The 25,000-nt window shown below is 47.4% G+C and overlaps 1 protein-coding gene across 1 annotated transcript in view; it reads right to left on the bottom strand.

The window, feature by feature from the left end:
• Positions 1–9,066, bottom strand: part of ubr2 (ubiquitin protein ligase E3 component n-recognin 2) — a 94,015-nt gene extending 84,949 nt beyond the window's left edge. Inside the window, exons 1-5 of the mRNA XM_080782475.1 lie at positions 8,974–9,066; positions 5,867–6,138; positions 5,146–5,224; positions 4,545–4,652; positions 1,803–1,933 (exon numbers count right to left, since the gene is read on the bottom strand). Coding sequence (XP_080638601.1) covers positions 1,803–1,933; positions 4,545–4,652; positions 5,146–5,224; positions 5,867–6,138; positions 8,974–9,060 — 677 coding nt within the window. The 5' untranslated portion in view covers positions 9,061–9,066. The remainder of the gene's footprint in view (positions 1–1,802; positions 1,934–4,544; positions 4,653–5,145; positions 5,225–5,866; positions 6,139–8,973) is intronic.
• Between the last annotated feature and the right edge of the window lie 15,934 nt (positions 9,067–25,000).

Consider the following 25,000-nt stretch of genomic DNA (forward strand, 5'->3'; position numbering starts at 1 on the left):
TACCAGACATTACTCTGTAAGCCACATCTCTGTTTCTCTACCAGACATTACTCTGTAAGCCACATCTCTGTTTCTCTACCAGACATTACTCTGTAAGCCACATCTCTGTTTCTCTGTTTCTCTGTTTCTCTACCAGACATTACTCTGTAAGCCACATCTCTGTTTCTCTGTTTCTCTGCCAGACATTACTCTGTAAGCCACATCTCTGTTTCTCTGTTTCTCTACCAGACATTACTCTGTAAGCCACATCTCTGTTTCTCTGTTTCTCTACCAGACATTACTCTGTAAGTCACATCTCTGTTTCTCTACCAGACATTACTCTGTAAGTCACATCTCTGTTTCTCTACCAGACATTACTCTGTAAGCCACATCTCTGTTTCTCTGCCAGACATTACTCTGTAAGCCACATCTCTGTTTCTCTGCCAGACATTACTCTGTAAGCCACATCTCTGTTTCTCTGTTTCTCTGTTTCTCTACCAGACATTACTCTGTAAGCCACATCTCTGTTTCTCTGTTTCTCTACCAGACATTACTCTGTAAGCCACATCTCTGTTTCTCTACCAGACATTACTCTGTAAGTCACATCTCTGTTTCTCTACCAGACATTACTCTGTAAGCCACATCTCTGTTTCTCTGCCAGACATTACTCTGTAAGCCACATCTCTGTTTCTCTGCCAGACATTACTCTGTAAGCCACATCTCTGTTTCTCTGTTTCTCTGTTTCTCTACCAGACATTACTCTGTAAGCCACATCTCTGTTTCTCTGTTTCTCTACCAGACATTACTCTGTAAGCCACGTGTCCACAACGGGCGGGTCAAAGTGAAAACAAAACAATGTATAAATAGGAGAGTTGGGCTGTTGAATTATGGTACAAACCAAAACTAAGAACATATCGTCTTATTAAAAATAATTATGGCCCTGATCCTTATGTTACACAAAATAATATATCCAAAAGTCAGAGATCTTTTTGTGCACAGCTGCATTCTGGGACCTTATACCGTTAGCTTTAGAAACGGGTAGATTCATTGGTACTCCTGAGGAGGACAGAGTCTGTCTAGTGTGTGATTTGAAAGAAATTGAAAATGAAATTCATTTTTTGTTTTACTGCCCATTATATGAAGAATTAAGACATGTATTATTTTTGTAAAATGACAACCATCTGTGCTGACTTTTTCTGGTTGGAGGACTGAAGTTGAAGGTATTTTTGCTTTGGCAGACTTTTTATGCAAAGCGTGGGAAATAAGGCAGAATGTTTTGTTTGTGTAAAACAAAAGAAAAAAAAAAAGGAATAACAACAAAACAAACCTGTTTCTTGTACACAATGCAATATTGAAGCAATGATATGGTGTGTCCTGTAAGTCAATGTGGGCTGGGCGCCTTTGGTGCATGACACAAACATAAAGAAATCTATCTATCTATCTATAATGTCCACACGTGTAGTTTGGTAGCCTGGTTAATAAACCAGACCGAATCAGCCGTTGGCAAAAAAAAAATTGCCTGCCGGCGGATTACGGTCTGGAGAGGCTCAATTGTACGCCCATTTCCTACACCAGAGAAATGGGGCGGCCAATCGGGACACGGTATGCAATATGGGCGGGCTTTGGTACAGTGACTTTCAATGCTTGAGACCTTCGACTGACAGTAGCTCTGACCAATTGCGTCAAAGAGAAAATGTTTCAACCCGCCGCCCTGGAAATGAAATCCAAGCTGAGCCTCCCCAGACTAATATCCCGCGGTCCGTGCGATATTAGTCTGGTCTATTAACCAGGCTAGTAGTTTGGTGCATGCGTGCGTGCAGTACCGTGGTTCCAGCCCCAGGGGGAGCTGTTCCTCCTGGTCCCAGGTCAACATGTCCACGGCGTACTTTAGGATGATGGTGAAGACGCTGTGGCAGCGAGCTGTCATGTCGTCTGACAGCTGAGAGAGAGGGTCCTACACACACACACACACACGCACACACACACACACACACACACACACGCACACACGCACACACACACACACACACGCACACACACACACACACACACACACACGCACGCACGCACACACGCACGGTTAGTCAGGATTGTGACAGCAACTTTTCATTTTGCTTTAGCCACAATCTCCGTTTATTACAAATTTGAGACGGTAAAAGTTCATAGTCCAGATGTAGGTGAAGACCTCTTCATCTACATCTGGTAGTACGCTGTCGCTTATAGTGTTTAACCCATTCTGACCTGAGATCAGATTCATACGAGGTTTCCACTGGACACACACTGGTCTGATGAACCCATTCTGACCTGAGATCAGATTCATACGAGGTTTCCACTGGACATCAGATCAGATTCTAAAAATGTCAGTCGTTCTTCGAATTTTTCAAAAATAGCAGACCTACAAGCTCGTATCGCGCCACTCGGTGGCGCGATATGAGCTTGTAGATCTGCTATTTTTCAATAGGTAAAGCATAACATGATGCTAACACAATAATGGGTGCCCGGTCAGAATGGGTTAATAACGAAAAACTGTCTCAGCCGCACACTGCATGGTAGCTGCCAAAGCCGGCAGGAGTGTTAATGTGGACACTATAGAAACTAACTGAAGATCGACAGTTATTTTTGTCTGTTTGTCTGTATGTGAAAGTGAAATGTTGGTCGACTCTCTGTGTCCACAATACGACAATTTGGCATTGGCCAGTAGTCTGGCCAGACTGTTGCCTCTCGCAATTTTCCAACGCTTCCGTCGTACAGTCTGGAGCAACGGAAGCTCTGATCATGAGTGAAATATAAATGCTTCCCTCGTACAGTCTGGAGCAACGGAAGCTCTGATCATGAGTAAAATATAAATGCTTCCGTCATACAGTCTGGAGCAACGGAAGCTCTGATCATGAGTGAAATATAAATGCTTCCCTCGTACAGTCTGGAGCAACGGAAGCTCTGATCATGAGGTAAAATATAAATGCTTCCGTCGTACAGTCTGGAGCAACGGAAGCTCTGATCATGAGTAAAATATAAATGCTTCCGTCTTACAGTCTGGAGCAACGGAAGCTCTGATCATGAGTGAAATATAAATGCTTCCCTCGTACAGTCTGGAGCAACGGAAGCTCTGATCATGAGGTAAAATATAAATGCTTCCGTCGTACAGTCTGGAGCAACGGAAGCTCTGATCATGAGTAAAATATAAATGCTTCCGTCGTACAGTCTGGAATAACGGAAGCTCTGATCATGAGGTAAAATATAAATGCTTCCGTCGTACAGTCTGGAGCAACGGAAGCTCTGATCATGAGTAAAATATAAATGCTTCCCTCGTACAGTCTGGAGCAACGGAAGCTCTGATCATGAGTAAAATATAAATGCTTCCGTCGTACAGTCTGGAGCAACGGAAGCTCTGATCATGAGTAAAATATAAATGCTTCCCTCGTACAGTCTGGAGCAACGGAAGCTCTGATCATGAGTAAAATATAAATGCTTCCGTCGTACAGTCTGGAGCAACGGAAGCTCTGATCATGAGTCAAATATAAATGCTTCCGTCTCACAGTCTGGAGCAACGGAAGCTCTGATCATGAGTAAAATATAAATGCTTCCGTCGTACAGTCTGGAGCAACGGAAGCTCTGATCATGAGTAAACTATAAATGCTTCCCTCGTACAGTCTGGAGCAACGGAAGCTCTGATCATGAGTAAAATATAAATGCTTCCGTCGTACAGTCTGGAGCAACGGAAGCTCTGATCATGAGGTAAAATATAAATGCTTCCGTCGTACAGTCTGGAGCAACGGAAGCTCTGATCATGAGTAAAATATAAATGCTTCCGTCATACAGTCTGGAGCAACGGAAGCTCTGATCATGAGTGAAATATAAATGCTTCCCTCGTACAGTCTGGAGCAACGGAAGCTCTGATCATGAGGTAAAATATAAATGCTTCCGTCGTACAATCTGGAGCAACGGAAGCTCTGATCATGAGTAAAATATAAATGCTTCCGTCGTACAGTCTGGAATAACGGAAGCTCTGATCATGAGTAAAATATAAATGCTTCCCTCGTACAGTCTGGAGCAACGGAAGCTCTGATCATGAGGAAAATATAAATGCTTCCGTCGTACAGTCTGGAGCAACGGAAGCTCTGATCATGAGTAAAATATAAATGCTTCCGTCGTACAGTCTGGAGCAACGGAAGCTCTGATCATGAGGAAAATATAAATGCTTCCGTCATCCAGTCTGGAGCAACGGAAGCTCTGATCATGAGTAAAATATAAATGCTTCCGTTGTACAGTCTGGAGCAACGGAAGCTCTGATCACGAGTAAAATACAAATGCTTCCGTCATACAGTCTGGAGCAACGGAAGCTCTGATCATGAGTAAAATATAAATGCTTCCGTCATACAGTCTGGAGCAACGGAAGCTCTGATAATGAGTACAATATAAATGCTTCCGTCGTACAGTCTGGAGCAACGGAAGCTCTGATCATGAGTAAATTATAATAATACCGTACAGTAACCGTACAGTAACCGTACGGTAACCGTACGGTAACCGTACAGTAACCGTACAGTAACCGTATACAGTGTGTTTACCTCCAGTGAGTCAGTGATGCCCGGCTGGTGTTTCTGACAGGAAGGAGACTTTTTCCACGCCTCGTCATCTCCACAGTCACAGAACCCTCCTCCACCTGACGTAGTCATCTGCACGCACGCACACACACACACACACACACACACAATTATACAAAAGTTACCCTTACAACTAAGAGAATCGCTGAAAAAACATATTTATTTTAATGACAGATGTCATCTAGCTAGCCTAGCCACCGAGTTTGCTAGCGCTCTGGGAGAACAGAGCAGCTGAATCATTTGTTTTGATTATAGGTGGTGAACGGTGCTGGTTTGAACCACGGCTAGAAGGCTGTTTCAACCAATCAGATCGCTTCCTCGAAACGACCCGTTTAATGTATAATTGACAATATTCCTGCCAGATAAAAGTACATTTGCTGCTTGTCCCCAAATGTCAGGAACACACATAACACACAGCTGCATATGACAGCTCTCGTGCGTGTGTGCGTGCGTTGCGTGCGTGCGTGCGTGCGTTGCGTGCGTGCGTGTGTGCATGCGTGCGTGCATGCGTGCGTGCGTGCGTTGCGTTGCGTGCGTGCGTGCGTGCGTGCGTTGCGTGCGTTACCCTGTAGCGGTGCTCTTTGTGCACGCTCCCCAGGAAACACTGCATGCAGAGAACACAGGTCGGGTCGGCTGCACACTCCCTGAAACACACAGAACACAGGGTGGGTCGGCTGCACACTCCCTGAAACACACAGAACACAGGGTGGGTCGGCTGCACACTCCCTGAAACACACAGAACACAGGGTGGGTCGGCTGCACACTCCCTGAAACACACAGAACACAGGGTGGGTCGGCTGCACACTCCCTGAAACACACAGAACACAGGGTGGGTCGGCTGCACACTCCCTGAAACACACAGAACACAGGGTGGGTCGGCTGCACACAGAGGAGATATCACCTGTACACTTTATAACAGTGCCCCCCCCCCCCCCCACAGCACCTCGGGTCTGGGCACTGATGACACGGAGGAGGGAACACCCCCCCCCCCCACCCCCCCGCCAGCACCCACAGCGTCCCCACAAATGGAACCACATGGACCCGTTAGCGTCCATTTGGTTCCATTCGTACACTCTCAAGAGTTACAGACCCAACAAGGGTCCATTTGGTTCCTACGGTCTCTACGGTGAGACCCCCCCCCCTCCTACCTGCAGGAGTAGGTGGGCTCTCCCACTCTGAACACGTGTCCACAGACCCCTCCCCCTCCCCCCCCTACCTGCAGGAGTAGGTGGGCTCTCCCACTCTGAACACGTGTCCACAGACCCCTCCCCCTCCCCCCCTCCTACCTGCAGGAGTAGGTGGGCTCTCCCACTCTGAACACGTGTCCACAGAGCTGCGACGGCGCCCGGCCCTCCTCCAGGCGGGCCAGGCCCACGGCGGGGTCCTCCCCGCCACACAGGAACCACTCCAGGGGCGCCAGGAGCAGCGTCTGGGTCAGCAGGTCCTGGTTCTGGGGGTGGAGGTCCCCGGGACCCGGGCAGTAGATGCGGGACACGTAGGAGGCCAGGTGGCCGTAGAGCTGAGAGACCAGGACGTCCCGGGACTGATCCAGCCATGACTGGAGGGGGAGGGGGAGGTTTTGATTGATTGAAATATGTATTAACAGTTTGCAGAATTACAGTACATTTTAAGCACAAACTCAATACAAACACTGACTCTTCCATCGCCACTATGGGGCGCAAAAAAAGACCCTGAGTGCCAGTTTCTATAAAAAAAAATATTTTATTTTTATTTTTTTTGCCCAACGTTATACGCGTCTTAAAAAGGCGATTAAGACGTCGTTGGCGCTACGGGAGTTGCTAAAAAAGCAGTTAATTAAGTCGTTGGCAGACATTGAGTTAACCCATTCTGACCTGAGATCAGATTCTACAAAATGTTCTTCTACATCCTGACAGTTTTCTGAAAAAGCTATGTTTCTATGTCATGTAGATTTTTCAAAAATAGCAGATCTACAAGCTCGTAGCGAGACATCTAATAGAAGAGTTATGACATTGAGGGGCAGAAACCCAGAGCCATCTAATAGAAGAGTTAGGACATTGAGGGGGCAGAAACCCAGAGCCATCTAATAGAAGAGTTAGGACATTGAGGGGGCAGAAACCCAGAGCCATCTAATAGAAGAGTTAGGACATTGAGGGGGCAGAAACCCAGAGCCATCTAATAGAAGAGTTAGGACATTGAGGGGGCAGAAACCCAGAGCCATCTAATAGAAGAGTTAGGACATTGAGGGGGCAGAAAAAGACTAAATATACCGACAATTTCATAAAAACTAGACTAAAATGTTAGTAAGGGACTATAGTGGACAAGAGATCCAGTATAAGTCATTTTACAATTGGTTGCACATGCTGAAAATAGCAGATCTAGTCACAGACTAGTGCGACGCGTTGTGAGCTTGTACATCGGCTATTTTCAGCAAGTGTAAAAACAGTCATTACGACGGCATCAAGACCTGGGACTGACTGGGTTAAATCACATCTTTACTGGGACTGACTGGGTTAAATCACATCTTTACTGGGACTGACGGGGTTAAATCACATCTTTACTGGGACTGACGGGGTTAAATCACATCTTTACTGGGACTGTCTGGGTTAAATCACATCTTTACTGGGACTGACGGGGTTAAATCACATCTTTACTGGGACTGACTGGGTTAAATCACATCTTTACTGGGACTGACTGGGTTAAATCACATCTTTACTGGGACTGACGGGGTTAAATCACATCTTTACTGGGACTGACTGGGTTAAATCACATCTTTACTGGGACTGACTGGGTTAAATCACATCTTTACTGGGACTGACTGGGTTAAATCACATCTTTACTGGGACTGACTGGGTTAAATCACATCTTTACTGGGACTGACTGGGTTAAATCACATCTTTACTGGGACTGACTGGGTTAAATCACATCTTTACTGGGACTGACTGGGTTAAATCACATCTTTACTGGGACTGACTGGGTTAAATCACATCTTTACTGGGACTGACTGGGTTAAATCACATCTTTACTGGGACTGACTGGGTTAAATCACATCTTTACTGGGACTGACAGGGTTAAATCACATCTTTACTGGGACTGACTGGGTTAAATCACATCTTTACGTGTCATGGAAAAAAGAACACATTCTCTCTTTGACACCAAGTAATTAAAACAAACATCGACAAAACAAACCATGACTCCTTCAAAACCCAGAGATCAAAACAAACCATGACTCCTTCAAAACCCAGAGATCAAAACAAACCATGACTCCTTCAAAACCCAGAGATCAAAACAAACCATGACTCCTTCAAAACCCAGAGATCAAAACAAACCATGACTCCTTCAGAACCCAGAGATTAAAACAAACCATGACTCCTTCAAAACCCAGAGATTAAAACAAACCATGACTCCTTCAAAACCCAGAGATTAAAACAAACCATGACTCCTTCAGAACCCAGAGATTAAAACAAACCATGACTCCTTCAGAACCCAGAGATTAAAACAAACCATGACTCCTTCAGAACCCAGAGATTAAAACAAACCATGACTCCTTCAGAACCCAGAGATTAAAACAAACCATGACTCCTTCAGAACCCAGAGATTAAAACAAACCATGACTCCTTCAGAACCCAGAGATTAAAACAGGGTGCATTTTGCATCCTAAACGCAGTTTATAGTTCAGGGACGACAATAAAACAACGACCTCATCCACGGGATGCTTACTGTACTACTGTACTGTTGTTTATTCTAGTTTATTTTGCTAGATTCAGTCATAATAATAATTTCTTATTCCGTTTTATACATGAATAATATAACCACATTATAACCATATGAAATGAAACGGTAGTTAAATGCTGCATGTCAAAATATGACTCCTAACGTCGTTGAAGTTATTTACAAAATAAACATGTTATTATGAAAAGCCAAGGCAAGGGAATACAGCTGTTAGCTCGAGCCTGCAGACAGACAGGCAGAGAGACAGACAGGCAGGCAGGCAGGCAGGCAGGCAGGCAGGCAGGCAGACAGGCAGGCAGGCAGGCAGGCAGACAGACAGACAGGCAGACAGACAGGCAGGCAGGCAGGCAGGCAGGCAGACAGACAGACAGACAGACAGACAGACAGACAGACAGACAGACAGACAGACAGGCATCTGTCATTAAAACGTCTAAAAAAGACAAAACAAACGTAACTAAATCACTAAATAAGGCACTGTTGTTGTTGTTGTCTTATTAGCACAGCTGTTAGCATGTTAGCCTGCAGTGCAGACAGACAGAGTGGGGAGAGGCTGCTAGCCTTAGCTAGCTTAGCTTCAGGGCTCAAACACACACACACACACACAGGGAGTGTGACGTCGTCAATGACGTCGTCGACACGTCAAAACCCGCCTCGTGACGCGTGGTGACGTCGTGCCACTGACCTTGGCGGTGTCCCTCGCGGAGAAGGTGATGAACTCTGGACACAGAGAGGACAGAGACCTGGCGTCAGGCTGCTGCATGGCCGCCATCTTGGATCTGATGCCGAGCCCTCAGCCCAGGGCAGGCAGGCAGCCACACAAACAGGAAGCGGAAACCACGTGAGAGAACCCCTAAGGACTACAGCTGATGTGTTGTTGTAGTTTATTTGTTTTGAGGGGCGCTATAGCCGGCTACGCCTCATATACCGCTATACAATTCAATATTTTGTTTTGTCTCCAACACAAACATTAAAAATGACATTAATAATGGACAGAGTTTAATGTCTGTGTTGTCTGTCAGGTTATGCATGTTATGATATGATGTGGAAATGTGGAACGCCCTACCAACAGTCATTAAGACACGCAAATCCCTTGACTCCTTCAAAACCGCTCTCAAAGGGCACCTGCGGACGGCTGCAATTCGAAACCCGTAAAATCTGAATCAGATTTTTAGGCTACTTTGGTTATTATTATTATTATTACTATTATTATTATTATTATTACTAATACTACCCATATCACGGCGCAGATAAGGTGTGGAAGTTGTGTTTCCAAGGGGCAGGTGAGGTTAGACGTTACAAACAGATTCACACAGCAGCAAAAACGTACAAATTACATACATATACACGGAGGCATTTAGTATTAATATCACTATAGTCCAAGATTAAGTAAATTTAAAGCAAATAATAAAATAAATAATTATACTGTATACGTGATAACATATTTTATTTCAGTTTATAGGCCTATACCTCTTTTTTTCATCGGATATCGATGATTTATTTTTCTTTGAGAAACTAAAAAGGGATCCAGAATAATTCTAAATCGATAAAACCATATTTATTTTATAGATATAGAAACTTGTACCATACTTCATAATACTACTCTTTTACATGCATAAAGTAGGTAGGTAGCAAATAGCTAAACCTAAATAATTCAACATTTCAAACGTTCCTTCACAGAGAAGCTGAGATTTGACCGTTTGTAGCGGTCGACAGTACTTGCGCACTCTGCTTGCGCAGCAACAAGCAAGTAGGCACTCGACAGAGTGCAGTTCTAGTTATTATTAAATTATTTGACTAATGCCCACTACAAGCAAGGAACGCCCTACCAACAGCCACTAAGACATGTGAATCCCATGACTCCTTCAAAACCGCTCTCAAAGGGCACACATATGGACCATATAGACAGTAAAACAGGAGTCTGGGGAAAGCTTTGCCCTCCCTTGAGCACACATACGCTCCACTGCAATATAGAGGGTATGCGCATGCATTCGTTTTGTATACCCGTCTCACATTGGCAAAACCGCTGTTCAGGTGGTATGCGGCTCCATCTTCCCATTTCCACACGCAGTCTATGAGCGGACAACCGAAACCGTGTAAAGGTTATCCTCAAATAGTCCTCAATGTATAGGTGTACTGCTGGTGCTGGTATTGAGTGGGTGGACAGATAGATCTGGGTTGATGGCTTGGTATACGTCTTATATCTTGTTCCCTCTTTGGATTGTAATTTATGAATCATGTCCCTTCGGTCACTCTCAATATGATCTCGTTTTTCCATTATCTCAGATAAATGAGAATACATGACTTGGTTCTCAGAACATACCACAAGGGGTCATCAAGCATGCCATTCCGCTGCTGTATGTTGGTGAAGAACCGGGCTTGCTTTTCTCTCACCAAAGCTTGCATTGAAGGCAGTCCTGCTTCTAACAGGCAGGTTAAGTTAGGGGTAGTAACCCTCACCCCTCACCAGCCATGTAGAGAGTTTCAACAGACTTTAAGGGGATTTTCAACCAAGCCTCACACCCATACAATATAGCTGATGAGAAAGCAGCCTCAAAAACCTGTTACAAGTAGAAATACTCTGTTACAAGAAAAAGTCCATAATAAAAAGAACAACATATCAGCATCAAAATATACTTCAAGTATACCAAAAGTTGAAAAGTACTCATAGTACTCAGAAGGTCCCATTTCATGAGTTCAAAATGTATACAAATCTGTTAAAATAGCATAAGATTTATTTTATTTCATTTATATTTTTTTACATTTGTAACACATCTTCTATATATTCGTTCATATACTCATATACTACTCGTTTTGGCTGCTTGTATTCGCGACCTTATCCTTTCGGTCAAGACCCGCACACTTCATGACCATATAAGGTGAGAGTAGGAACACTTCATGACCATACAGTAGGCGAGAGTAGGAACACTTCATGACCATATAAGGTGAGAGTAGGAACGCAGACTGCTCGGTAGACGGAGAGCTTTGCTTTCTGGCTCAACTCTCTTTTCGTCACAGTTTTCGTCACAGTTTCGTAACAGTGAGCGGTACAGCGACTGCAATAGCGCCCCCTGCTGCTCCGATTCTCCGGCTGATCTCCTTCTCCGTCCTCCCCTCACTCGTGAACAAGACCAGAGATACTTAAACTCCTTCATGAAATCAATGCTTAAACATGTAGCTATAGGTGTAATGTTAGAGACCACAGAAGACATGTAAATATGAAATAAATGCTTAAACATGTAGCTATAGGTGTAATGTTAGAGTCCACAGAAGACATGTAAATATGAAATAAATGCTTAAACATGTAGCTATAGGTGTAATGTTAGAGACCACAGAAGACATGTACATATGAAACAAATGCTTAAACGTGCAGCTATAGGTGTAATGTTAGAGACCACAGAAGACGTGTAAATATGAAATAAATGCTTAAACATGTAGCTATGTGTAATGTTAGAGACCACAGAAGACATGTAAATATGAAATAAATGCTTAAACATGTAGCTATAGGTGTAATGTTATAGTCCACAGAAGACATGTAAATATGAAATAAATGCTTAAACATGTAGCTAGGTGTAATGTTAGAGACCACAGAAGACATGTAAATATGAAATAAATGCTTAAACATGTAGCTATAGGTGTAATGTTAGAGACCACAGAAGACATGTAAATATGAAATAAATGCTTAAACATGTAGCTATAGGTGTAATGTTAGAGACCACAGAAGTGAACCTTTTCAAGCCTGTTTTCTCAACTCGCTGTTTCTCTGCAATACATTACTCTATAATCTCCAAAACTGGTGGGTCAAACTGAAATATGTCCATTTGAAGCTCTATAATATGATTCCCTGCTTTCACATGACATGAAACATTTAAAAATAAATCAGATGACTTACTCTATGTCAAGTTTTGTCACATATTTGCATTATTATTTTTCATGTTTACTTAATTATTTAAACATTTGGTTTTTTATAGGTCTACTTTTAAATTCTCTTCTTCACTTCTTCCATGGTACTTCCTGTTGAGGGGGGAGCCTATGTCATCTTAAGCTCTGATTGACAGGGCAGTCGGCCAATGAGGAGCTCCCATTCATCAGTCCTCTAAGGTGAGAGAGACACACGCACGCACGCACGCACGCACGCACGCACGCACGCACGCACGCACGCACGCACGCACGCACGCACGCACGCACACACACACACACACACACACACACACACACACACACACACACACACACACACACACACACACACACACACACACACACACACACACACACACACACACACACACACACACACACACACACACGTGTGATTACAGATATGTGATTACAGACGTGCGTCTGTAATCCACGTAACTCGAGAACTCACGTAACTCGAGAACGGGTAAAGGGGCAGTTGTTTTACAGACGGGTAAAAGGGGCTGTTGTTTTACAGACGGGTAAAAGGGGCAGTTGTTTTACAGACGGGGTAAAAGGGCAGCTGTTTTACAGACGGGTAAAAGGGGAAGTTGTTTTACAGACGGGTAAAAGGGGCTGTTGTTTTACAGACGGGTAAAAGGGGCAGTTGTTTTACAGACGGGTAAAAGGGGCAGTTGTTTTACAGACGGGTAAAAAGGGCAGTTGTTTTACAGACGGGTAAAAGAGCAGTTGTTTTACAGACGGGTAAAAGGGCTGTTGTTTTACAGACGGGTAAAAGAGCAGTTGTTTTACAGACGGGTAAAAGAGTAGTTGTTTTACAGACGGGTAAAAGGGGGCAGTTGTTTTACAGACGGGTAAAAGAGCAGTTGTTTCACAGACGGGTAAAAGGGGCAGTTGTTTTACAGACGGGTAAAAGAGCAGTTGTTTTACAGACGGGTAAAAGAGCAGTTGTTTTACAGACGGGTAAAAGGGGCAGTTGTTTTACAGACGCGTAAAAGAGCAGTTGTTTTACAGACGGGTAAAAGGGGCAGTTGTTTTACAAACGGGTAAAAGAGCAGTTGTTTTACAGACGGGTAAAAGAGCAGTTGTTTTACAGACGGGTAAAAGGGGCAGTTGTTTTACAGACGGGTAAAAGGGGCAGTTGTTTTACAGACGGGTAAAAGGGGCTGTTGTTTTACAGACGGGTAAAAGGGGCTGTTGTTTTATAGACGGGTAAAAGTGGCAGGGGCTGAAGCCCCCTTTGATGTCTATGTGTGCGCGTCCCTGCAATCCATTGTAAGTACAGTTTATACACACCTGTGTGCTAGCGCTGCTAGCGCTGCGCGGTGCTAGCGCTGCGCGGTGCTGCACAGCAGGCCGTGTATTTGGGCCAGCTGCGTCCTGACGGCGTTCAGCTCCTCGCTCTGTCTCCGCTGCTCGCCGCGGACTCGCTCCAACACCTTCATCACCCCGACGCCCTCCTCCCCCTCCTCCTCATCCTCCTCCTCCTCCCGCACCGCGGTCCAGCACCCCCTGGTGGCCGAGGGGAGAACCGCACCGTGTCACCGTCTCTCTCTCTCTAGGAGACCCCTCTTCCACCGCTTGGTTTCCAATGGGAACCGGTTCAGTTATATTTGGTTCTTGGTTCCCAATGGGAACCGGTTCAGTTATATTTGGTTTCCAATGTGAACCGGTTCAGTTACATTTGGTTCCCAATGTGAACCGGTTCAGTTATATTTGGTTTCCAATGTGAACCGGTTCAGTTATATTTGGTTTCCAATGGGAACCGGTTCAGTTATATTTGGTTCTTGGTTCCCAATGGGAACCGGTTCAGTTATATTTGGTTCTTGGTTCCCAATGTGAACCGGTTCAGTTATATTTGGTTTCCAATGGGAACCGGTTCAGTTATATTTGGTTTCCAATGGGAACCGGTTCAGTTATATTTGGTTCTTGGTTTCCAATGTGAACCGGTTCAGTTATATTTGGTTCTTGGTTTCCAATGTGAACCGGTTCAGTTATATTTGGTTCCCAATGGGAACCGGTTCAGTTATATTTGGTTCTTGGTTTCCAATGTGAACCGGTTCAGTTATATTTGGTTCCCAATGGGAACCGGTTCAGTTATATTTGGTTCTTGGTTCCCAATGTGAACCGGTTCAGTTACATTTGGTTTCCAATGGGAACCGGTTCAGTTATATTTGGTTTCCAATGGGAACCGGTTCAGTTATATTTGGTTTCCAATGGGAACCGGTTCAGTTATATTTGGTTCTTGGTTTCCAATGTGAACCGGTTCAGTTATAATGGTTCTTGGTTCCCAATGGGAACCGGTTCAGTTACATTTGGTTCTTAGTCCATGAGCCAGGGCTCCAAAACGTTATATATGAATTGAGTGTGCAAAAAATGCCTATATTACATTGTTTATAGCATCAATATAAGTAAATTAATATTATGATAACCCTTCCACAGTTGTAGCTTTTTCACATTTTCTATAATGTTGCATATTTTCCTACATAATGCCTCATTTACATATAAAATGTTTTAAAATGTGTCATACAATAAATCATTGTCTTTGTGTGAGTAATCTACTGGGGAAGTTTCATGGTGATAACAATCTAATATAGGTGTGTGTGTGTGTGTGTGTGTGTGTGTGTGTGTGTGTGTGTGTGTGTGTGTGTGTGTGTGTGTGTGTGTGTGTGTGTGTGTGTGTGTGTGTGTGTGTGTATGCGTGCGTGCGTGCGTGTGTGTGCGCGTGTGCGTGCGTGTGCGTGCGTGCAAACACACCCAGTGTCAGTGTGTGTCTCATCATCGCAGCTGTGATCCATCTTTGTTTCGCTGCTGTCTCTCTGGAGCTGCAAGAACTCATCCAAGATGTCCTGTTGAACAAGAGATCATCCACTCAAAGATCTGCTGTTAACCAAGAGATCATCTGTCACGATAGGCAGGGGGTGGTAGGACCCAAATGCAGGACAGCAAGGCAGGCAACATGGTTCAAAATCCAATATTGGGGTTTTATTACAAAAACTGAACATGAAGTGACACCAAACAATGACTGACAAACCAGGACTGACTGGGGAACAAGACTGATATGCACAAGAGGGCTGATTAGTGATTATGACATGAGAAACACCTGGGGAAGACAACATAGAACCAAAACAACTAGAACATAACATAGAAATACAAGAGCTAGACAGTCAATGTCTGTGACTGTGACATCATCCACTCAAAGATCTCCTGTTAACCAAGAGATCATCCACTCAAATATCTCCTGTTAACCAAGAGATCATCCACTCAAAGATCTCCTGTTAACCAAGAGATCATCCACTCAAAGATCTCCTGTTAACCAAGAGATCATCCACTCAAAGATCTCCTGTTAACCAAGAGTTCATCCTGTCCAAAAGTGCTCCTCTTTCAGCCCCTGCCTCTCCAACACTATTTAGAAATATCTTATTTTTTACAACTCTATTTCTGTGGTTCCCAAAACTGTGGTGCGTGGCACCCCTTGTGGCCCTCTAGGGCAGTGGTTCCCAAAGTGGGGTCCGGGGACCCCCAGGGGTACCTGAGGGAGTTCCAGGGGGGACCCATCTATTTTGTTCATGTTCATAAAGTGCTAAAGTGTTTAAAGCAGTGGTTCCCAAACTTTTTCATGTCAAGGACCCCCAAATTGACACTACTTAGCCCGTGGACCCCCATTTGAAAATATATGCCAGGGACCCCCATAAGAGAAGACGTACACATTTAGACGTCTACATTGACGTCTACATTTAGACGTCTACATTTAGACTTTCAGGTTGATATATGTGGAAGCCTGGCTCCAGCCCTGAATCGCTAGCCACGCCCATTAAGAAAATATGTTCTGGCGATTCAGGTCTGGAGTCTCTCTGCCTACGGCGGCGTCAGTGTCGTTCGGAAATCCGATCGTAGCAGCAACAAACATGGCTGCCCCCCCACTGCGGTGACTACAAACATGGCTGCCCCCCACTGCGGTGACTACAAACATGGCTGCCCCCCCACTGCGGTGACTACAAACATGGCTAGCCCCCCACTGTGGTGACTACAAACATGGCTGCCCCCCACTGTGGTGACTACAAACATGGCTGCCCCCCACTGCGGTGACTACAAACATGGCTGCCCCCCACTGCGGTGACTACAAACATGGCTGCCCCCCACTGTGGTGACTACAAACATGGCTGCCCCCCCACTGTGGTGACTACAAACATGGCTGCCCCCCACTGTGGTGACTACAAACATGGCTGCCCCCCACTGTGGTGACTACAAACATGGCTGCCCCCACTGCGGTGACTACAAACATGGCTGCCCCCCACTGCAGTGACTACAAACATGGCTGCCCCCCACTGTGGTGACTACAAACATGGCTGCCCCCCACTGCGGTGACTACAAACATGGCTGCCCCCCCACTGTGGTGACTACAAACATGGCTGCCCCCCCCACTGCGGTGAATACAAACATGGCTGCCCCCCCACTGCGGTGACTACAAACATGGCTAGCCCCCCACTGTGGCGACTACAAACATGGCTGCCCCCCACTGTGGTGACTACAAACATGGCTGCCCCCCCACTGCGGTGACTCACCACCGTATCAACCTATTAAATCGCCGTATGATAAATAGTTTCTTTACAGACACGAGAGGTTTTATGAACATCGTCACATACGACACATTTCAACCGCTTTTGTTCACATGCTGCTAGTATAGCGCTCGTTGGCGGCGTTTCTCACGCACCTTAATCTGCGAGGTCAGGTGGTTCATGGCGTGGTGGTGGGAGGAGCTAGTGCCGATGACGTCATGGTCGTAGAGCTCTGCGAGCGGCGCACAGTGGCGGTGGACGTGCTGGTCGTCACGGTAACGGCGGAGCCACGGCAACGCCTCTTCCACCTGCAGGATGACAGAGGCCTGCTGCATCACTCCCACGGCCTGGGAGTTCAGGTACACCCTGCACGCACGCACACACACACACACACACACACACACACACACACACACACACACACACACACACACGCACGCACGCACGCACGCACGCACGCACGCACGCACGCACGCACGCACGCACGCACGCACGCACGCACGCACGCACGCACGCACGCACGCACGCACGCAAAGACGGATGTTAGCTTCTTAGCTTACACATGATTAATGATGACTGTTTCTCTATGCATTACAATTTACAATCTAGGTATTTATCAGACGCTCTTAATCCACAGCGACTTACATTAAGCAAGAACAAAAAAGCATGGGAATACATCACAGATATAAAAATTAAAAAGCATTTATCATGAAACATGCATAAGACAAGAACGTAACAGTGGAACATCTATAAAATTAAACTATACATATAAACTATACATGTATATTATACTGCGCTATCATTATGTACTCTAATGTGCTATGACTATACATACAATGCAATTCTAGTGCTGTCTACATAACATGCTATAAGTCTGTATCAAATGCTATCTAAGACTACAAGTGCTATCTAGGGTTAGTGCTATGGGCCATGTATGTGACGTATCGCCTGCATGTGTTGTTCTCGCTCTGGATTAAGAGCGTCTGATATGAATGCCTACATTGTAAAATAACAACTACTTGGTATACTTCGTATTGCCCGTCTCGGTTTTGATAGGATTATTTCGCTGCCCCCGAAGTTGCGAGGCACCAATCAGGGACCAGTTATGCAAATATGGGGCGGGCTTTTTCCAACAGAGGCATTTTCTTGAATCTGTAGTCGCGGACACACACACACACACGCACGCACGCACGCACGCACGCACGCACGCACACGAACACACACACACACACACACACACACACACACACACACACACACACACACACACACACACACACACACACACACACACACACACACACACACACACACACACACACACACACACACACACACACACACCTCTGGAAGGTGTCCGACAGCAGGGCGATGAGCAGGTTGACGCACAGGATGGAGGACAGGAAGAGGAAGGTGCCGCACAGGAAGTGAGCCATCAGAGGGTCCGCCTCCACCATGGCGTCAAAGTCGTACTCGTCCACGAGGGTCAGGCGGTAGAGGCTGTAGAGACACGCCCCCACGCTCTGCATGCTGGGAATGGACTCTAACCCTGCACGCACACACACACACACACACACACACACACACACACACACACACACACACACACACACACACACACGTGCACACACACGCACGCACACACACACACACACACACACACACGCAGCGCCCCCTCATTTATCTAATTGTAATTCATTAAAGAAAAAAATTATATTTGATAACAAAATATACTTATACGTCACCTCCAAAAATGATCCAGAACGCACAGGCATAGGGGACGAATATCTCTGCGTACAGGAAGAGGAAACGCATCACGTCCCCGATCACCTTCCCCAACATGACGATGAACGGTCCCATCACCCTGAACACAGTTTAACAAACATCACCCTGAACACAGTTTAACAAACATCACCCTGAACACAGTTTAACAAACACCACCCTGAACACAGTTTACCAAACATCACCCTGAACACAGTTTAACAAACACCACCCTGAGCACAGTTTAACAAACATCACCCTGAACACAGTTTAACAAACATCACCCTGAACACAGTTTAACAAACACCACCCTGAGCACAGTTTACCAAACATCACCCTGAACACAGTTTACCAAACATCACCCTGAACACAGTTTAACAAACACCACCCTGAACACAGTTTAACAAACATCACCCTGAACACAGTTTACCAAACATCACCCTGAACACAGTTCTCTATCGTGTTCGAGACTGGCTCTCCACTACATATTATTCAATATGTACGGGAACTGACCCGACGGGGCAGTGTACATGGATATCTCTTTAAGACACATCCTCTATGGTGGCCCTGCGCAGATGCCAATCAGCGGGCTATTTAAGCCCCATCTGTGCAGAGCCACTTCGATCTTTTGATTTCCACGAGAGCAGACGTTACGTAGGCTATCTCAGCAGTTTGGAAACGCATCCATAAAGACTATATTAGAACAGCTGCGTGGCACAGTCCACTTACCTAGGTAAGAAGAGAGCCGGTCGTCGCGACTCCTCTCAGGGCGCCGCGTAGCTCCATGGGAAAAAAAAAACAGCAACAAGCTGCAGGCCTAATCCGCTAGACAGGGGAGGAAGCCTCAGCTTGTCCGTGCGTCCGCTCCCTGGTGAAACCCGACCACGTTGGGGGAAACCTTGAGACGGCGTTCGGTCCGTGCGTCCGTTCCCTAGTGAAACCCGACCACGTTGGGGGAAACTAGGAGACGGCGTTCGGTGTGGCCAAAGCCAAGTGCGAAGCCGACCACGTTGGCGGAGCCTTGGTTCCCTGGCTGCAGAAGCGGTGAGACCTCCGGGTCTATCATCGCGGCTGTACACCGCGGCGGCGGCCGGCGGGGTAGAACCCAGAGGAGCTGACCCAGTCGGCGTACTCTGAGGCCATCTACGGTCGTTGTTCGTTGCACCGCGGTCCGGCCGGACCACACGGCAGAAGGGAAACAATAACAAACTCCCATCGGCAGAAGCGCTGGGAGACCCAGAGCGGAACCGACCTCGTCGGCAAACCTCCCGGTTGACCATCGCGGCTGTATAGTAGACAGTGTATACGGCCAGTTCACACCTACTCTAAGGTTCACACGGCAGAGAGGAAAAAACAATAACAAACTCCCGACTTCCGCGTTGACGTCATCACGTCGGCGTTGGGAGGGGGCTCGAGTGAACACACTCTGTCACCCTCACTCGTCGTGTAGGCTGGTTGCCAGGTTGTCTATGATATAAGCGGGTTTATACACACTTATAGATATATAGGCAGATAGTATACTGTGATACATATCTATATACCCATCTACTAAACTGAATAGCTATACATTCATGTATTTATATATATATATATATATAGATAAATTAAATATATATAAATTAAATATATGCAGTTATAATACATGTCTATATACTTAAGTTGTCTGAATAATCAAATAAGTAGATAGATAGATATCTATATATGTATATGAACAATTTGAACATATATATATATATCTATATATAAATTATAACACATAGCTATACATATTGAGGTACATAGGGGAAACAGAAACATGGCCACTTCAGTGCACACCTGTTCGGTGTGTGCGGTGAAAATGCCCATGGAGGACGGCCATGACAGGTGCATGTGGTGCTTGGGTCTGAACCATGCACACATGGCCAGGTTGGACCCGGCATCCTGTATAAACTGTTTCATCCTGCCGGCTAGAGTGAGGGAGGCCAGGGCTCGATCATTCTCTCTGGCACCGGTAGAGGATATTTTAGCCCAGCATCAGGCCAAGCGGCTGAAGACTGCCGTCGGGGGCGACCAGCGGCGGAGGCAACCGCCTACAGCCACAGCTTCGTCAGCCCCACCAGCTCCGCTAGCTCCGCCAACCCCAGAGCGTCCGACAGCCATGGTGGTGGCTCCTCCGGCTCTACGGCGCCTTATAACCAGGAAGAGGCGCCCCCTTCGCACTCCTGACGGTGGGGGGGGCTCAGCCCCCTCTTGCCGCCCCCTGGAGCAGACATTGTTCTGGGGGACAATTGGGGCGGACCCCTGGGTGATTTCCACCATGACCCAGGGGTATCGACTGCAGTTCCTGCGTTCGCCCCCACGGACACGGTCTGTTACTGTTACAGTGGTGGCGGACGTGAAACACAGGAAGGCTTTGGCAGCAGAGATCACCACTCTCCTGGTGAAGAGGGCCATCAGAGTGGTGCCGCAGGCCACCCAGCAGGCGGGTTTCTACTCCCGGTACTTCCTCATCCCCAAAAAGGATGGGAGGCTGAGACCAATTTTGGATCTGCGGGGGCTCAACAAGTATTTGAGACCCCTGCGCTGCAGGATGCTGACGGTGCCGAGGGTCCGACAGGCCATCCTACCAGGAGATTGGTTTGCATCAATCGACCTGGAGGATGCATATTTCCAGATTCCGATATGGGAGGGACACAAGCGGTATCTCAGGTTCGCCTTCGACGGCAGGATCTTCGAGTTCTGTGTCCTACCGTTCGGAATTTCACTAGCCCCCCGCACGTTTACGAGGTGCATGGACGCAGTCCTGGGACCTCTGCGGGAGGAGGGCCTTCGCATCCTGAACTTTTTGGACGACTGGCTGGTGTGTGCCCGCTCAGAGGGGCAGTGCCACGACAACGTGGCTCGGCTCCTGCAGCATCTGGGTCACCTGGGCCTTCGCCTCAACGAGAAGAAGAGCAAGCTCCAGCCGTCACAGTCCATGGAGTTCCTGGGCATGTGTGTGGATGCCAGGGCGGGGACTTTGTCCCTCACTCCGGTGAGACAGGCCGCCATCAGGGACTGCTTGTCCCAGTTTCGGCTGGGGGCCAGGGTGACCTGGAGACTATGTCTTCGCCTGTTGGGGCTTATGGCGGCCACAGTACACATCGTGCCCCTGGCACTCCTGAATATGCGGCCAGTACAGCGTTGTCTGCTCAGTCTGGGCCTTTGCCCTCAGAGAGACCTGCAGGCCATAGTACTGGTGACACGCAGGCTGCGAGTGGCCCTCCGTTGGTGGGAACAGCCGGCCACTCTGACGAAGGGCAATGCGCTGGGTCCGGTACTGCGTCGTCAGTTGGTTTCCTCCGACGCCTCGCTGACAGGCTGGGGAGCAGTCCACAACGGCAACGGCGTCAGTGGTCGGTGGCAGGCGCCTTGGTCGTCCCAGCACATCAACCTCCTGGAATTGCGGGCAATCTATCTAGCGCTTCGCCGCTTCCAGACAGAATTAAGGGGCCGCCATGTCCTGGTGAGAACGGACAGCACAGCAGCGGCGGCTTATGTCAACAGGCAGGGCGGCTTGGGCTCCCCTCGCCTCTGCAGTCTAGCCCGGACGATATGGGAATGGGCACACCCGCGGCTCAGGTCCCTGAGGGCGATGTATGTGCCGGGCCAGGAGAATGTGGCTGCAGATCAGCTCTCCCGAGAGGGACCCCCCCGTGGGGAATGGAGACTACAGCCGCAGGTGGTGCACGAGATCTGGAATCAATTCGGCACCGCCGTGGTCGACCTTTTCGCCTCCAGGGAGTCGACGCATTGTCCCCTCTTCTTTTCCGTGGCGAGGGACGACCCTCCCCTGGGCACAGACGCGATGGCACATCAGTGGCCGAAAGGTCTCCTTTACGCCTTCCCTCCCTTCGTCCTCCTACATCCGCTCCTCCAGAGGGTTCAGGCGGAGGAGGTGAGCCTCATCCTGGTGGCCCCCAATTGGCCCCACATGTTCTGGTTTTCAGCAATTGCTCCCCTCCTTCAAGGCCGGCCCTGGGAGCTCCCGGTGCGTCGGGACCTCCTGTCTCAAGCCCACGGGTCGCATTTTCATCCCTTTCCCCAGGGACTCAAGCTCTGGGCCTGGCCCCTGAGAGGGCCGAGTTCCTAGCCATGGGGTTGCCTCCATCGGCAGTTGGGACTCTGCAGGAAGCCCGGGCTCCATCTACAGAAGGGCGTACGCTTTGTGGCGAGGCGTGACCTTGTCCGAGATTTGCACAACAGCATCTTGGTCGACGCCCCCCACATTCACAAGGTTCTACTGCGTGAACGTGGCAGCCAGCACCCAGTTCACAGAGCATGCACTGGGCTCCAGGCAGTAGCTTTGGACTGGCCTTAGCGTCGATGAGTTGGTTGACTGGCCTCAGTGTCTGTCAAGGCCAGCTGGGCCTAGGTGGCGGCTCGCACCTAGGTCACGAGTTTGTTGACTGGCCGCAGCGTCTGGCTGGGCCAGCTTGGCCTAGGTTGCGTCTTGCACCTAGGCCACGAGTTTGTTGACTGGCCTCAGGGTCTGGGGGCCAGCTGGGCCTAGGTGGCGGCTCGCACCTAGGCCACGAGTTTGTTGACTGGCCTCAGTGTCTGGCTGGGCCAGCTGGGCCTAGGTTGCGTCTTGCACCTAGGCCACGAGCATCATATTCTTATCCAAGGGTTTTGGAGCACATTGGTGAGCTGGCGCCAGGGATGGCTACGGCCTGGGCACTCACCACTTATAGGCTCTGATTGAATTCAGGGTAAACTGCTTCGGGCTGCCGCGGGGGCAGCTGGTCTGCTTATTTCCTCGCGGTGTGTCTTAGAGAGTTCCCGTACATATTGAATAATATGTAGTGGAGAGCCAGTCTCGAACACGATAGAGAACGGAGGGTTACACTCTCTGTAACCCAGGTTCTCTGAGTGGAGAGACTGGCTCTCCACAAAAGAGCCGCTCCGAAATTCGTGTCAATCAAGTTAATCGAAGTGGCTCTGCACAGATGGGGCTTAAATAGCCCGCTGATTGGCATCTGCGCAGGGCCACCATAGAGGATGTGTCTTAAAGAGATATCCATGTACACTGCCCCGTCGGGTCAGTTCCCGTACATATTGAATAATATGTAGTGGAGAGCCAGTCTCTCCACTCAGAGAACCTGGGTTACAGAGAGTGTAACCCTCCGTTTACCAAACATCACCCTGAGCACAGTTTACCAAACACCACCCTGAACACAGTTTAACAAACATCACCCTGAACACAGTTTAACAAACATCACCCTGAACACAGTTTACCAAACATCACCCTGAACACAGTTTAACAAACATCACCCTGAACACAGTTTAACAAACATCACCCTGAACACAGTTTACCAAACATCACCCTGAACACAGTTTAACAAACATCACCCTGAGTGGGGTGGGGGTCACATGCGGCCCCCACCTTCACATAATGTGGCCCTCAGGTTAATATCAGAATACTGATTATATTATTGATTTCAACTGTTTCAATCCAAACATGACCCACTTTAATTACTTCAGTCTAGATTAGTAGCTTAATGACTAGTATTAAAATGTTAGTATTTTTTTAATGTCCAATCTGTTTGTATTTAGTTCATAAAGTTAACATAACTATAACTAAATGCATTTGAAAGGAATTTGAAAATAAACAGAAATGTTACTTTTCAGGATTCCAATAAAAAAATAGCAACATAATTCAGGATTTTAATTCAAATGAGTGAGTGTGGAACTATAGTGGCCCTCTGGAGTGAGTGTGGAACTATAGTGGCCCTCTGGAGTGAGTGTGGAACTATAGTGGCCCTCTGGAGTGAGTGTGGAACTATAGTGGTCCTCTGGAGTGAGTGTGGAACTATAGTGGCCCTCTGGAGTGAGTGTGGAACTATAGTGGTCCTCTGGAGTGAGTGTGGAACTATAGTGGTCCTCTGGAGTGAGTGTGGAACTATAGTGGTCCTCTGGTGTGAGTGTGGAACTATGACCTACCTGAAGGCTCTGACATGCTTCATGAGGCGCAGCCAGAGCAAGATGATGACCACGGCGAACACTCTCAGACTGAGCGTGTGCAGAGCCGGAGACGGCGCAAACATGGCCGCCACGAGGATGCCCAACACCACCGCCAGGAGCCCGTACACCAGCCAATCAAATACGTTCCTGTAGAGACACAACCAGCCAATCAAACACGTTCCTGTACAGACAGAAAACAACCTGCCAATCAGACACGTTCCTGTATACACGCACACCAGCCAATAAAAGAAGGTCAACAATACCTGTTGCACAAAGTATTAAAAAGTGTGTGCGTGCGTGCGTGCGTGCGTGCGTGCGTGCGTGCGTGCGTGCATTGCGTGCGTGCGTTGCGTGCGTGCGTGCGTTGCATGCGTGCGTACCAGAGGTCTTGTATGTAGTTTCCCTTTTTCTTTTTCACCTCCTTGATTTGATTTTCCAGGAAATGTCTTTCCTTCAGAAACGGAAAAAAACATGTCAAACAGTGACACA

This window comes from Protomyctophum bolini, assembly GCF_963924005.1.
Source record: "Protomyctophum bolini genome assembly, chromosome: 14".
NCBI classification, from domain to species: domain Eukaryota; kingdom Metazoa; phylum Chordata; class Actinopteri; order Myctophiformes; family Myctophidae; genus Protomyctophum; species Protomyctophum bolini.